The 16,503-nt window shown below is 41.8% G+C and overlaps 2 protein-coding genes and 1 long non-coding RNA gene across 6 annotated transcripts in view; all 3 read left to right on the forward strand.

Moving 5' to 3' along the window:
* The window catches only part of NT5C1B (5'-nucleotidase, cytosolic IB), a 32,161-nt gene extending 22,389 nt beyond the window's left edge, over positions 1–9,772 (forward strand). For 2 of the 3 annotated variants that reach the window (XM_045447651.1, XM_045447653.1), the window contains one exon: positions 8,038–9,772. In XM_045447651.1, the coding sequence (XP_045303607.1) occupies positions 8,038–8,370 (333 nt within the window). In that variant the 3' untranslated portion in view covers positions 8,371–9,772. Of the gene's footprint in view, positions 1–7,495; positions 7,538–8,037 lie in introns of all 3 variants that reach the window. The other variant, XM_045447654.1, reaches the window with a different exon arrangement.
* Positions 9,773–11,394: 1,622 nt separating this feature from the next.
* Positions 11,395–16,235, forward strand: RDH14 (retinol dehydrogenase 14). Of its 2 annotated transcripts, none has more exons than XM_045447655.1 (2): positions 11,395–11,876; positions 15,159–16,235. In XM_045447655.1, exons 1-2 carry the CDS (start codon positions 11,487–11,489, stop codon positions 15,774–15,776), a joined length of 1,008 nt encoding a protein of 335 aa, XP_045303611.1. In that variant the 5' UTR covers positions 11,395–11,486; the 3' UTR covers positions 15,777–16,235. The 2 variants fall into 2 exon arrangements, with proteins under 2 accessions (XP_045303611.1, XP_045303612.1); XM_045447656.1 differs by having other exon boundaries at positions 11,407–11,846.
* LOC123581522 lies at positions 11,883–13,500 on the forward strand. The gene is made up of 2 exons (XR_006703784.1): positions 11,883–12,462; positions 12,506–13,500. It is a non-coding gene; the product is annotated as an uncharacterized LOC123581522 (long non-coding RNA).
* Positions 16,236–16,503: the final 268 nt, after the last annotated feature.

The following is a 16,503-nucleotide window of genomic DNA, read 5'->3' on the forward strand; positions in this document are numbered from 1 at the left end:
ACAGAGAAAAAAAATGATAGAAATGTATCATAGGTAAAGAAAACCCAACATATGCATAAGTGGAATCCCTGAAGAAAACACTGAAATTATGTTTTGAAGGGAGGAGGAGAGGATTGTGTGTGGTAAATACAAAGATGCAAAATTATATCAAAATATAAATAAATAAAATATCTGAAACTGTCAGATTTATTGAAAGATTAGGGGCACCTGGGTGGCTCAGTCAGTTAAGTGTCCAACTTTGATTCAGGTCATGATCTCACAGTCATGAGTTCGAGCCCCGCATCAGGCTCTGTGCTGACAGCTCGGAGCCTGGAGCCTGCTTGGATTCTGTGTCTCTCTCTGTCTCTCTCTGCCCTTCCCCAGCTCATTCTCTCCCTCCCTTCCTCTCCCTCTCTTCCTCTCTCTCTCTCTCTCTTTCTCTCTCTCTCTCAAAAAAAAAAAAAGTAAATAAAAACATTTAAAAAATAAACTATTAAAAGAATAAAGATTAAAGGTGACATTATGTAATTGGGAACTAGAACAAAATTATCATCACCAAGACATTCCCTAGTAAAAAATTTTGACATCAAAGATGAAAAAGTAATTCTTTGGGCAGTCTGCACATATGAGTGGGGGAAAAAAATCAAGCTGTCTTCAGTTTTCTCCACAGCAGCACTCAATAGCAAAAGACAGTGGTGCACTACTTATAAAATCACTTGGAGAGAAAATATATATCACAGATTCTATATCTAGCCAAAAGTTTATTCAAGTAAAGAAAACAGATCAACAGTTGAAAACATACTATATTCTCAAAGATTGTTATTTCCATAAGATTTTCTTGGGAAAATTAGTCTAGAAGACACATATTGGCCCACATGTAGATGAATAAAAACACGGAGGCACAAATGGATGCAGAATATATTTAACCATAGAGCTAAAACTAAAACAATTGTAGGGATTAGGGTGACAGAAGAGAAAGTACACATTATATGTCCTAACGATGTAGAAATTATATCACTAATGAAAACAAGAAAAATGCGGAGGAAAAAAATCCAAGGAAGAATAAGTATGTTGATATCTTCAGTTACAATAACGATCAAAGGATAAGATGTAAAACTGATAAATAGAAATATAGAAATCTTTAATAGGAGATTGGGGAAGACGGCGGCATAGGAGGACGCTGGGCTCACCGCGCGTCCTGCTGATCACTTAGATTCCACCTACACCGGCCTAAATAACCCAGAAAACCGCCAGAGGATTAGCAGAACGGAGTCTCCGGAGCCAAGCGCAGATGAGAGGCCCACGGAAGAGGGTAGGAAGGGCGGCAAGGCGGTGCGTGCTCCACGGACTGGCGGGAGGGAGCCGGGGTGGAGGGGCGGCTCGCCGGCCAAGCAGAGCCCCCGAGTCTGGCTGGCAAAAGCGGAGGGGCCGGACGGACTGTGTTCCGACAGCAAGCGCGACTTAGCGTCTGGGAGGTGATAAGTTAACAGCTCTGCTCGGAAAGCGGGAAGGCTGGAGGACAAAGGGAGGGAGAGCTGCTGAGCCCCCGGACGACAGAGCTCAGTTTGGTGGGGAACAAAGGCGCTCGCCAGCGCCATCTCCCCCGCCCATCCCCCAGCCAAAATCCCAAAGAGAACCAGTTCCTGCCAGGGAACTTGCTCGCTCCCCGCAAACACCCAACTCTGTGCTTCTGCGGAGGAGCCAAACCTCCGGCAGCAGATCTGACTCCCTCCTGCTGCCACAGGGCCCCTCCTGAAGTGGATCACCTAAGGAGAAGAGAGCTAAGCCTGCCCCTCCTGCCCCTGTGCACCTTGCCTACCCACCCCAGCTAATACGCCAGATCCCCAGCATCACAAGCCTGGCAGTGTGCAAGTAGCCCAGATGGGCCACACCACCCCACAGTGAATCCCGCCCCTAGGAGAGGGGAAGAGAAGGCACACACCAGTCTGACTGTGGCCCCAGCGGTGGGCCGGGGCAGACATCAGATCTGACTGCGACTCCGCCCACCAACTCCAGTTATACACCACAGCACAGGGGAAGTGCCCTGCAGGTCCTCACCACGCCAGGGACTATCCAAAATGACCAAGTGGAAGAATTCCCCTCAGAAGAATCTCCAGGAAATAACAACAGCTAATGAGCTGATCAAAAAGGATTTAAATAATATAACAGAAAGTGAATTTAGAATAATAGTCATAAAATTAATCGCTGGGCTTGAAAACAGTATAGAGGACAGCAGAGAATCTCTTGCTACAGAGATCAAGGGACTAAGGAACAGTCACGAGGAGCTGAAAAACGCTTTAAATGAAATGCACAACAAAATGGAAACCACCACAGCTCAGATTGAAGAGGCAGAGGAGAGAATAGGTGAACTAGAAGATAAAGTTATGGAAAAAGAGGAAACTGAGAAAAAGAGAGATAAAAAAATCCAGGAGTATGAGGGGAAAATTAGAGAACTAAGTGATACACTAAAAAGAAATAATATACGCATAATTGGTATCCCAGAGGAGGAAGAGAGAGGGAAAGGTGCTGAAGGGGTACTTGAAGAAATTATAGCTGAACTTCCCTGAACTGGGGAAGGAAAAAGGCATTGAAATCCAAGAGGCACAGAGAACTCCCTTCAGACGTAACTTGAATCGATCTTCTGCACGACATATCATAGTGAAACTGGCAAAATACAAGGATAAAGAGAAAATTCTGAAAGCAGCAAGGGGTAAACGTGCCCTCACATATAAAGGGAGACCTATAAGACTCGTGACTGATCTCTCTTTTGAAACTTGGCAGGCCAGAAAGAGTTGGCACGAGATTTTCAGTGTGCTAGACAGAAAAAATATGCAGCCGAGAATCCTTTATCCAGCAAGTCTGTCATTTAGAATAGAAGGAGAGATAAAGGTCTTCCCAAACAAACAAAAACTGAAGGAATTTGTCACCACTAAACCAGCCCTACAAGAGATCCTAAGGGGGACCCTGTGAGACAAAGTACCAGAGACAACACTACAAGCATAAAACATACAGACATCACAATGACTCTAAACCCGTATCTTTCTATAATAACACTGAATGTAAATGGATTAAATGCGCCAACCAAAAGACATAGGGTATCAGAATGGATAAAAAAACAAGACCCATCTATTTGCTGTCTACAAGAGACTCATTTTAGACCTGAGGACACCTTTAGATTGAGAGTGAGGGGATGGAGAACTATTTATCATGCTACTGGAAGTCAAAAGAAAGCTGGAGTAGCCATACTTATATCAGACAAACTAGACTTTAAATTAAAGGCTGTAACAAGAGATGAAGAAGGACATTATATAATAGTTACAGGGTCTATTCATCAGGAAGAGCTAACAATTATAAATGTCTATGCGCCGAATACCGGAGCCCCCAAATATATAAAACAACTACTCATAAACATAAGCAACCTTATTGATAAGAATGTGGTAATTGCAGGGGACTTTAACACCCCACTTACAGAAATGGATAGATCATCTAGACACACGGTCAGTAAAGAAACAAAGGCACTGAATGAGACATTGGATCAGATGGACTTGACAGATATATTTAGAACTCTGCATCCCAAAGCAACAGAATATACTTTCTTCTCAAGTGCACATGGAACATTCTCCAAGATAGATCATATACTTGGTCACAAAACAGCCCTTCATAAGTTTACCAGAATTGAAATTATACCATGCATACTTTCAGACCACAATGCTATGAAGCTTGAAATCAACCACAGAAAAAAGTCTGGAAAACCTCCAAAAGCATGGAGGTTAAAGAACACCCTACTAACGAATGAGTGGGTCAACCAAGCAATTAGAGAAGAAATTTAAAAATATATGGAAACAAACGAAAATGGAAATACAACAATCCAAACGCTTTGGGACGCAGCGAAGGCAGTCCTGAGAGGAAAATACATTGCAATCCAGGCCTATCTCAAGAAACAAGAAAATCCCAAATACAAAATCTAACAGCACACCTAAAGGAAATAGAAGCAGAACAGCAAAGACACCCCAAACCCAGCAGAAGAAGAGAAATAATAAAGATCAGAGCAGAAATAAAAAATATAGAATCTAAAAAAACTGTAGAGCAGATCAACGAAACCAAGAGTTGGTTTTTTTGAAAAAATAAACAAAATTGACAAACCTCTAGCCAGGCTTCTCAAAAAGAAAAGGGAGATGACCCAAATAGATAAAATCATGAATGAAAATGGAATTATTACAACCAATCCCTCAGAGATACAAACAATTATCAGGGAATACTATGAAAAATTATATGCCAACAAATTGGACAACCTGGAAGAAATGGACAAATTCCTGAACACCCACACTCTTCCAAAACTCAATCAGGAGGAAATAGAAAGCTTGAACAGACCCACAACCAGCGAAGAAATTGAATCGGTTATCAAAAATCTCCCAACAAATAAGAGTCCAGGACCAGATGGCTTCCCAGGGGAGTTCTACCAGACGTTTAAAGCAGAGATAATACCTATCCTTCTCAAGCTATTCCAAGAAATAGAAAGGGAAGGAAAACTTCCAGACTCATTCTATGAAGCCAGTATTACTTTGATTCCTAAACCAGACAGAGACCCAGTAAAAAAAGAGAACTACCGGCCAATATCCCTGATGAATATGGATGCAAAAATTCTCGATAAGATACTAGCAAATCGAATTCAACGGCATATAAAAAGAATTATTCACCATGATCAAGTGGGATTCATTCCTGGGATGCAGGGCTGGTTCAACATTCGCAAATCAATCAACGTGATCCATCACATTAACAAAAGAAAAGAGAAGAACCATATGATCCTGTCAATCGATGCAGAAAAGGCATTTGACAAAATTCAGCAACATTTCTTAATAAAAACCCTTGAGAAAGTCGGGATAGAAGGAACATACTTAAAGATCATAAAAGCCATTAATGAAAAGCCCACAGCTAACATCATCCTCAACGGGGAAAAACTGAGAGCTTTTTCCCTGAGATCAGGAACACGACAGGGATGCCCACTCTCACCGCTGTTGTTTAACATAGTGTTGGAAGTTCTAGCATCAGCAATCAGACAACAAAAGGAAATCAAAGGCGTCAAAATTGGCAAAGATGAAGTCAAGCTTTCGCTTTTTGCAGATGACATGATATTATACATGGAAAATCCAATAGACTCCACCAAAAGTCTGCTAGAACTGATACATGAATTCAGCCAAGTTGCAGGATACAAAATCAATGTACAGAAATCAGTTGCATTCTTATACACTAACAATGAAGCAACAGAAAGACAAATAAAGAAACTGATCCCATTCACAATTGCACCAAGAAGCATGAAATACCTAGGAATAAATCTAACCAAAGATGTAAAGGATCTGTATGCTGAAAACTATAGAAAGCTTATGAAGGAAATTGAAGAAGATTTAAAGAAATGGAAAGACATTCCCTGCTCATGGATTGGAAAAATAAATATTGTCAAAATGTCAATACTACCCAAAGCTATCTACACATTCAATGCAATCCCAATCAAAATTGCACCAGCATTCTTCTCGAAACTAGAACAAGCAATCCTAGAATTCATATGGAACCACAAAAGGCCCCGAATAGCCAAAGGAATTTTGAAGAAGAAGACCAAAGCAGGAGGCATCACAATCCCAGACTTTAGCCTCTACTACAAAGCTGTCATCATCAAGACAGCATGGTATTGGCACGAAAACAGACACATACACCAATGGAATAGAATAGAAACCCCAGACCTAGACCCACAAACGTATGGCCAACTCATCTTTGACAAAGCAGGAAAGAACATCCAATGGAAAAAAGACAGCCTCTTTAACAAATGGTGCTGGGACAACTGGACAGCAACATGCAGAAGGTTGAAACTAGAACACTTTCTCACACCATTCACAAAAATAAACTCGAAATGGATAAAGGACCTGAATGTGAGACAAACCATCAAAACCTTAGAGGAGAAAGCAGGAAAAGACCTCTCTGACCTCAGCCGTAGCAATCTCTTACTCGACACATCCCCAAAGGCAAGGGAATTAAAAGCAAAAGTGAATTACTGGGACCTTATGAAGATAAAAAGCTTCTGCACAGCAAAGGAAACAACCAACAAAACTAAAAGGCAACCAACGGAATGGGAAAAGATATTTGCAAATGACATATCGGACAAAGGGCTAGTATCCAAAATCTATAAAGAGCTCACCAAACTCCACACCCGAAAAACAAATAACCCAGTGAAGAAATGGGCAGAAAACATGAATAGACACTTCTCTAAAGAAGACATCCAGATGGCCAACAGGCACATGAAAAGATGTTCAGCGTCACTCCTTATCAGGGAAATACAAATCAAAACCACACTCAGGTATCACCTCACGCCAGTCAGAGTGGCCAAAATGAACAAATCAGGAGACTATAGATGCTGGAGAGGATGTGGAGAAACGGGAACCCTCTTGCACTGTTGGTGGGAATGCAAATTGGTGCAGCCGCTCTGGAAAGCAGTGTGGAGGTTCCTCAGAAAATTAAAAATAGACCTACCCTATGACCCAGCAATAGCACTGCTAGGAATTTATCCAAGGGATACAGGAGTACTGATGCATAGGGGCACTTGTACCCCAATGTTCATAGCAGCACTCTCAACAATAGCCAAACTATGGAAAGAGCCTAAATGTCCATCAATTGATGAATGGATAAAGAAATTGTGGTTTATATACACAATGGAATACTACGTGGCAATGAGAAAAAATGAAATATGGCCTTTTGTAGCAACGTGGATGGAACTGGAGAGTGTGATGCTAAGTGAAATAAGCCATACAGAGAAAGACAGATACCATATGGTTTCACTCTTATGTGGATCCTGAGAAACTTAACAGGAACCCATGGGGGAGGGGGAGGAAAAAAGAAAAAAAAAAAAGAGGTTAGAGTGGGAGAGAGCCAAAGCATAAGAGACTCTTAAAAACTGAGAACAAACTGAGGGTTGATGGGGTGGGAGGGAGGAGAGGGTGGGTGATGGGTATTGAGGAGGGCACCTTTTGGGATGAGCACTGGGTGTTGTATGGAAACCAATTTGACAATAAATTTCATATAATAAACAAAAAAAAAAAGAAATCTTTAATAATGAAAATGAGGAAGAGGGAACAAGTAAAATTGGATGCTTGCAAAGAAACAGAAGATGAAAGAGAGGTAAAGAAGGACTGTAATTTCATTATTTCTCATTATAAAAAAACACTAGGTCTGATATTTAAAAAATAAAGGACTAAAAGTACTATAAAAAGTTAAAGTTACAAAGGTAACCAATACAAGGAAATACTACAAACCTTCCTAAATGTTAGAAGAAACACACATAGACACATTCACAAAGAAAAAAGATACTCAATGAACAAGGAAAATACAATAAAAATCCTAAGACAGAACCATTATCGCATATATTAGTAATGCCAATAAATATAAATGGCCTAAAACTCAACTTTGTTTTAAAAAATTAAGACTTCCATATTGGATCATATAGCAGAATCCAATTCTTGCTCTATTCCAGAGAAACAGCTAGAACTAAGTGTTCAGAAAGATGAAGATAAAAGTAAGTGTGAAGATATACAAAGGTAATTGTGAATATAAGACAAGGTTAGATTCAAGCCAAGAAGTCGCTTAACTAGCATATATTATAATATAGCATAAATTATAATAATAAAACGTGCAATTCACAAAAAGCAAACCAAAATAGTGCTTCAGTGATTAACCAGACTTTATTTAGAGTATCCCATTTTGCCATGGATAATTTATGTCTGTTGCCCCGGTTTAACTTTGTATAGAAACTTCTTTCACTCTTAAAACATCTATGTTTAGATGATAAATTATATGGTCATCCTATATTTATTCCAGCAATGCAAGGATAGTTCCACAAAAGGAAACATATTCACATAAACGCAAGGAGTTTCAGGACTTTGCCATCGGCCTTAGAATATGGACGTTCTAATGCAGTATTATATCCTTTTATAAGCTCTTATAAGCCTCTGCTTTTTCAGCATTCACTTCCTTTAGCTCACTGGATCACAGCTATGACATATGTTCCTTTTACAGGGTCCCTTAAAAGGCTTTCTGGAAGATTTAGGCAGACTGCAAAAGAAGTTTTATGCCAAAGACGAACGGTTACTTTGCCCTATCAGGACCTACCTGGTTACAGCCAGGAGTGCAGCCAGTTCAGGCGCCCGAGTGCTGAAAACCCTTCGCCGCTGGGGTCTAGAGATAGACGAAGCTCTTTTCCTTGCTGGAGCCCCCAAAGGTCCCATCTTGGTAAAGATAAGGCCCCACATTTTCTTTGATGACCACATGTTCCACATTGAAGGGGCACAGAAATTCGGCACCATCACAGCTCATGTACCTTATGGCATTAATCAAAAAATGAACAATTAGGGATGGGGAGGAGAAATAAAGCAGTGAGTCTGGTATTACAGAAGCCACTTTTGTGGATCTCTAGGGTAATTAGATAGGTATTTCAGATGATTGGACCTCAGAACTTAGTTCATTTGGAAAGGTTTCCTCTTGATATTTTGAAAATATTTTGAACCCTCAAGTTACCTTCAAGCTACTTCTCTTTGAGCTATCAATGCTGTTGAATACCACTGCACTTACCTTTATGTGTAAGTCATATTGATGACTCTTTAGGATAAGTTTAGAACCTGAATGCTTGAATACTTAACGGGCTATCTCAGGTGTCTAGTTAGTTTTACAAAGCATTGCTCATTTTTGGATGTTGGTTGATAGAATGAATTGTTACCCACCATCATTGTAGAATATTGGTCTTCAAAGAAGGAAAGAGTAGGGTTAGATACACTCTTGAAAATTGGAGCTTTTTATTCTGTTGCCTCTGTGACCAGGCTTTTAATCAATGCAAAATGAAAAGGTCACTCCACCTGCAATTTTGACTCCTGCACCAAGTTTGACACAGCTCATTGAGAAATAAATCAGCAGGTTATTCATATAGGGCACTTTCCATCTAAGATGAGCTCCAAACAGAAGGTCTGGAGAACCTGAAGAACCTGGGGAAGGTTCTTTGAAGCTTACCCAAGGGTGCATTACCTCTGGACTACAAGCCTTCATATTTGAAGTCTCTGGCTCTGGGCCTGGCAGGTAGGTCCAATGTTTACATAAAAAAAAAAAAAAAAAAAAAAAAAAAAACTTTGGCTACCACTTCAAAATGTGACATGAAGTGTAATATCCTAGCCTTTCGTTGTTATTATTATTTTGTTATTTTTCTTTTGATTTCAAGAAACATCTATTGGTTATTAACCATAATCTACTGCATAATAGGCACAGTGAGCTGGTTATTTTCACATTACCTCATTTTCTCATCAAACCAAATGTTTGTAACAGAACATTATTACCCTCATTTTTACCAATGGAGGACTTAAGACTCACAAAGAAAAAGTAGCTTGTCCAATAACGTGCAGCTAATAAATGGTAGGACTGAGATTCCTTCAAAAGCTACATTCTGTTTTCTCTGTGAATATACAGCCTTCCACTTCAAGTTGTTATTAATTCCATGGCCATAGGACCCATCCTGAACAGATAGTCATCCCATTACGTTCTATGCTTCAGTTACATAGCAGTTACATAACAGGTCTGAGGATTTGCCTCCTCCTCTCCTCTTCATGCCCTCTCCTGCTTCTTCTAACCCCACTTCTATCTCTACTGCACCCATGTATACATATTCTGCCCCGGCTCTAGGTAAAGAAGACTGCTGCTGACATATAGCTTTTGCTCTCTTTCTTAATTTGATATAAGCTAGTCCAAAATATACCAGTCATGACACTTACTGAGTACCTACTGTTTTCTCTGCATTCTCCAGTGTGAAGACCACAAGAGAAACTCAGACATAATCCTGTCCTTTAGGAAATTTAAAACCTTGAATAATCCCTTAGAGTAAGTCAAGCATGCAAACTGATATAGTCAACCCCAAAAAGCTGTTTGTCCTCAGTGCCAAGAGAGGGTCGCACATGGAAGTTGAGGAAGAGATCTGTGTGGGCTGGATGTGGTCAGACTATAGAGAGAACCGAGGTGAGCTTTTAAGGATGAAAAAGACATGGATAGGTAGAAAAAGAATGAGGAAACAGATGTGCTCTGGGATCAGTGAGCTTGAGAGGCAACTTCAAATTACCAAAAGGAAGAAATAAAGGCCCACCCCTGGTGACTTCTCTGGTGCCTTGTGGAATCCTCAGGGACAGTGCTCCTTCCCACCTGTAAGCTCTACCTTCAGCACTCACACGAAACCTTTTTCTGGCATTCTAACCCTCTTCTATGTGCGTTTTCAGTGCATGTTATATCCTTCCCAAATGTACAGGAGTGGAGGAGAGTTTATCAAAATAATCTAGGGAGTTAATTTCAAACTGTACAAGTTGTGTGGCTCTTCTCTTATCCTAAAGATTCTAGAATGGGGGCTTTGGCAGGGGAGGTCTCTGTACAAGACAATAAGCACATTGAGGGAAGAAATGGTGTCCTATTTCTCTGTGACTCTCCCAGGGCAGGGGCCTGGCACATACTGGATGGGTGAGTAGATGAACGAATGACGACTTGAGAAAAGTCGGGTCTAAAGCTATGAAGTTTGCAGCTTGAAGATGGGTCCCTGTGTCAATAAGACCTCGCATCTTTGTATCATTTTCACAGTGTACAATGCACTTTCCCTTCCATTATCACGTTGAATAGCCTCCTGGAGGGAGGCGTGGAGGCACTAGTGAATGGGCTTTTCCCACTGTATCTCTGCCAGTATGAAATAAGACCATTGGAGGATGCCTTTTGCTATAGAGACCAATGACAATGGTTTTCAGTTCTCAAACTGTGGTCCACAAACAGCAGCATCAGAATCACCTGGGAACTTGTGAGAATTGCAAAGTCTCAGGTCCCATCTGGAACTTACTGAATTCTAAACTCGTACTGGCACCCTACAATTTCTGGGGGGGGGGGGGGGATTGTTTTTTATGAGTCCTCCAGGAGATTCTGATACAACGCTAAACCAACCAGAACCACTGATCCATTCCATTTCCGAGTGCTTCCTGTTGCTGAGTTCTTCGCCTCATCATAATAAAAAAGAGCCCTTCCTCAGACTCCAGGTGGGCAGGGACAATTCTCCTGACGGTGAAAGTAAACTTCACTGAGGGTTAACAAGTCCCAGGGCCCTTTAACGAAAAACATACTTAGCAAGCTCCGATGTATGGGATTTGTAAATTAAAAATATTCATTAGGCATTCCCATGGGGTCGACCCCCGCTACTCTGGGGCCTGTGCTCACCCTCCACGCTCAGGATGGAGACCTCTCCACGGAGTCACCACGACCCAGGGCGCTGTACTCCCGCAACCAATCAGATGCCCTCGGAAGGAAAACTACAAGTCCCAGTATGCCCCACGCCGTCCCGTCAGGCGGCGAAAGGCCGCGCCCCAGAATTCTTCGCGTGCAGGTGGCAGCCTTAGTCCCTGGCGCGCGCGACCACTCCGGAAGTCCCGCGCAGGGGCCGCAGGCCCTCGGCCCCTGCGGCTATGGCCCTGGTGGCTACAGTAGCGGCACTCCTGGCTGCACTGGGTGGGGCTCTGTGGCTGGCGGCCCGGCGCTTCGTGGGGCCCAGTGTCCGGCACGGAGGAGGGGACTCCGGCCTCATGCACGGGAAGACTGTGCTGATCACAGGGGCGAACAGCGGCCTGGGCCGCGCCACTGCCGCCGAGCTGCTGCGCCTAGGGGCGCGGGTGATCATGGGCTGCCGTGACCGCGCGCGCGCCGAAGAGGCAGCGGGTCAGCTCCGCCGCGAGCTCCGCCAGGCTGGGGGCCCCGGGCCGGGCTCCGACGCCGGCGAGGCCGGCGAGCTCGTCGTCAGGGAGTTGGACCTCGCCTCGCTGCGTTCGGTGCGCGCCTTCTGTCAGGAGATGCTCCAGGTGTGGGGCTCCGGGAGCCAGCTGGAGATCGGGGACGGGCGCAGGCCTCGGCGAGCGGGCGGGGCGTGGGCTGAGCGGCGGGTGGCCGCCCAGAGTCCGGGGGGTGTGACCTTGGGAAAGACCAAGCCTAAGAGTCCCAACAGTCCAGTGGTTTTGAGAAGGCTAGGGAGTGCAGGCTGGGAAAATTGGCAGGACAGGCGTCTGCCTTCCAAAGATGCTGGGGAAATAATGGCCCCAAGAGGAAAATAAGCCAGTTTCTGCACATTTCCTTTCGTTATGTGAGGACCGGCCCTGGAGGAGATCCGCGAGGTCACGGACTGTTTTTTCTGTGTCCCGAGTGAATCTGCACCAAGCCATCTTTCAGAGAACCTTAGAGCCAGGGACCTTGAAACAATGTTCCCCCCCTACTGGGGTAGGAAGTTTAGTTCTCTGTCACCAGTGGACTCATTAGCACCACATCCTTAAGCAGTATCTGGCCTGATTTCTAAATAGACTGGAGCTCAGAATCCCAGTGGCCAAGTGCTCTAAACGGGGACAAATAAATATAATACTTAGTATTTATTGAAGGTTTCCTATGTGCCAGGAGGTGTTCCAAGCATTCTTACAATGACTTTCCTGTGTGCCAGGAGGTGTTCCAAGCACTTATAATGAAATTAAAGTGCCCTTGGCTATTACTGTCATCGAAGCCTCACAGCAACCCTGGTAGACATTTTTATCCCCATTTTACAACGTTGGGCAATGAAGGCATAGGTAGGCCAAGTAATTTGCCCAGGATCTGTCTCCAAAGCCCTCGCCTTTAGCTTCTATACTCCTGCTGCCTGCCAGTGAGGTGTAGGATTTCTTCGGTTAGCTGATAAATATTCCACTGCAGGGGATGTCCTCTGTTGAAATTGAGATAGAAGAGTTTCCTGCAGGGGTAACTTGCAAAAGGCCATATAGAAAAGTGAAATTTAAAATTAGCTGGCATGGGAAAGGTGCCTGTATGAAATGGAGCCTCTTGAGTCTACAGCAGAGGTTCCCAAACTAATTATTTTTTTTCATAATGCTGGTGAGCCAAAGGAAAGATCTATCAGTTTATTAAGTAATTAGGTCCAAACAACCCAGTATTTACATCCTAACAACTTAGTAGCTGTTTGAAAAAATAATACACATAATTCAAAGAAAAAATTTTTTATTTCATTGTTCAATAACCATAACTAGTGATGGGAAATGTGCACCTGTTGTTCACTGCACCAACTTCTCAGTCTTTGGGATCAGACTGGAAATGTCCATCTTTTTTTGTTCTACATTGATTTTTAACATTGTACTTGCATTTTGGTAAAAACTCAGCTTTGCAGAGATGAGACACCATTGAAAGGAATTTAGCAAAATTTAATGTTTAAGCTGTGAGCCCCCTGCAGCTAGTAGTTTGAGATGTTGTACAGATTATCACTTTGTTTCCCTGGAAAATATAAAATTATCCATAGCACCCTGTGGAGTCCCTTATGAGGCTGTAGGGCGCTTTGATGCATTGTTTGGGAAATATTGCAGATCTTTTTTGTCTGTTTGTCTTAATAACTAGTGTTTCATTATCAGCTGAAACAGTTAACAGTACTGATGTATAAAAGATGTTGAAGCATAAAAAGTGGGTCTTCCTGTTCATTAAAATGTGGATGGGTCTGGGAATCCTTCTCATTTCTGATACTTACAGCATTTAACCACTTTGGCCATTTGAGACAGAACTAATTAAAAGTTAAAGAGATAAACTTTATTAAGTTCCTTCCTGGCTCTGAAGTTCAGTGACAATAACCATATATATATATATATATATATATATATTTTTTTTTTTTTTTTAGTGGAAGTGTAAATTTCCCACAGGTTGGTATTCATGGTATTTATATCATTTATCTCCTCGAATTAAAAAAAAAAAATAGTGAATGATAAAGTCTTAAAATAATACAAGCCCAGCAAAGAATGATGGCTCAGAAATGATTAATACAGGAAACTCTTCCAAAGGATTAGTGAAAAAAGAACACTCCTTTCTTTCCCCCACGGGTGAACTTTTGCCTTCTTTTTGAAGTTGACTGTTGGAAAAGCCAAAGGTGCGTAGACAGACAGAATGATAAATAGTTGATCCTCTGACAGGTAGGCTGTGATAACAGTTGTGAAATTTAACACATTTTTCTTTTTACTTACACTTGGCAAAAGGGCCAGTGAAATTTGAAATTTGACCTCAAATTAATTTAATCGTAGGTCATCACTCTGTCTTTACACCTGGAACATGTTGTGCATTTTTTTCTCTGCCCATCAGAAGAGACAGAGAGGAGCCAGGAAAGGGCTGGGGAAAACCAACTTAATATGAATTAAAAAATGAAAAGACTTCCTTTTGAGGACAGTCTAAATTTTAGCATTTTACTCTGGAGAGATGCAGGAGGGTACAAAGTGCAGAATTCTGACTATATAGATCTTCCAAGCTGCGGGCCTCTTGTAGCTTGAAAGAGGTAGATTTCATACAGGGAAAAAAGAACTGTATTCTAGAATCCTAATAGATGTTAAAGGTGTTTGTTGGGGCTAACTCCTCTCTAAATGTCCTTTGCTGTCATTGTGAGACTTAGTATTATGTTTCATTGCATTGTTTTTTTTTTTCCCATTGTTTAGTTTCTGATATTTTGATATTACCTACTTATTTTTTTCTTAATATTTCTTTGATTTATTCTTGATATCCTCTCCAGTCTTATTTTGCATCCTTGACCCTCTCTATTGTCCCAATTTTGAGGAAACCACTTGAAGTTGCTCTATCCCCATGGTACTGTTTGCCCTTAGAAAACTACAGAATGGAGAAATTCTAATTTGGCCCTGACATTGTTACTAGCAGCTCTGGGAAAAAAGGATGCTGACCTGCCTTCTGCTATACTTCCACTTTCTAGCACACATCGATTCTCTAGCTATGGTTTGAAACTCCCAATTAGAAAAGCAAGCTAGCTTACTAATTAAAAATAGGGGCATTAAAAAGTAGGGCATTGCTGTCAGAAGATTTCCTCTTCCAATTTTTGTTTGCCACTTAGGAGCCCTGTCTTCACAAATCACCTAACCTGGGTGCTTCAGTTTGCTCTTGAAGTTGTTGAGGGTAGATGAGATAACATGTGAGAAGCACAAGCCCCCCATTAAGCATGCAACCCACCCTTGACTGTTGAAAACCTTTGAAGGCATTGTATAGAATTTTAGTACTTTGCAAGAATTTGTTTTTAATTTCATTTGAGGCCTGTGTTCATAATTACCTCATTCTCTTTTTGACATTTAAAGGAAGAGCCTAGACTGGATGTCTTAATCAACAATGCAGGGATCTTCCAGTGCCCTTATATGAAGACCGAAGATGGTTTTGAGATGCAGTTTGGAGTGAACCATCTGGGGCACTTCCTACTCACCAATCTTCTCCTTGGACTCCTCAAAAGTTCAGCTCCCAGCAGGATTGTGGTAGTCTCTTCCAAACTTTATAAATATGGAGACATCAACTTTGAAGACTTGAACAGTGAACAAAGCTATAATAAAAGCTTTTGTTACAGTCGGAGCAAACTGGCTAACATTCTTTTTACCAGAGAACTAGCCCGCCGCTTAGAAGGCACAAACGTTACTGTCAACGTATTACACCCTGGTATTGTGCGGACGAATCTTGGCAGGCACATACACATTCCACTGTTGGTCAAACCACTTTTCAATTTGGTGTCGTGGGCTTTTTTTAAAACCCCAGTAGAAGGTGCCCAGACTTCAGTTTATTTAGCCTCTTCACCTGAGGTGGAAGGCGTGTCGGGAAAGTACTTTGGGGACTGTAAAGAGGAAGCGCTATTGCCCAAAGCTATGGATGAGTCTGTTGCAAGAAAACTCTGGGATATCAGTGAAGTAATGGTTGGCATATTAAAATAGGAACAAGGAGTGAAAGAGAGCTATTTATAAAACTGGATGCCTTACATCTGTAATCAGAAGTGGTGTGGCTTGAGTACTTGCTACTTGAAAACACAGTTTTGGTTTTACAGTAACTGCTGAGAGGTACATAAGGATATTTTGAAGGTACTAAAAAAGTTCTTTTCTAGAGAACATAAAATTTCAGAAAAGTTTTAAGTATAAGCATAATGAGTGGTGTAATGAGCAATAGTATAATGAATATATAATGAACAATTTTATAAATTATGATTGAGCAAGCATGGATTATAAATATTAATCCAGTGACTTAAACACCTTGAGAAGTTTTTTCAAATATCTTTCTGAGTTTCATGGCCACAGTGTTAAATATTTATATTGCAGTGCTGGTTTTTGTGTGAAAATAGTATGCCAATTGTGTGCACCATTCTCACTTGGAATAAATTCAGTGATGCAAATTCTTAATTGTGCATTTTTTTTTTACAAGTTTCACTAAATTGTGTCCTTTATCATCTTATTAGCCTCCACTGATCTTGGTATGCCCAGTGTCTTCCCTTCCCACACATCTTGCATGCTGCATTAAGAAGTAATATTTCGGGGCGCCTGGGTGGCTCAGTCGGTTGGGCGGCCGACTTCGGCTCAGGTCATGATCTCGCGGTCTGTGAGTTCGAGCCCCGCGTCGGGCTCTGGGCTGACAGCTCGGAGCCTGGAGCCTGTTTCAGATTCTGTGTCT

This window comes from Leopardus geoffroyi, chromosome A3 (assembly GCF_018350155.1).
Source record: "Leopardus geoffroyi isolate Oge1 chromosome A3, O.geoffroyi_Oge1_pat1.0, whole genome shotgun sequence".
In the NCBI taxonomy this organism is placed as follows: domain Eukaryota; kingdom Metazoa; phylum Chordata; class Mammalia; order Carnivora; family Felidae; genus Leopardus; species Leopardus geoffroyi.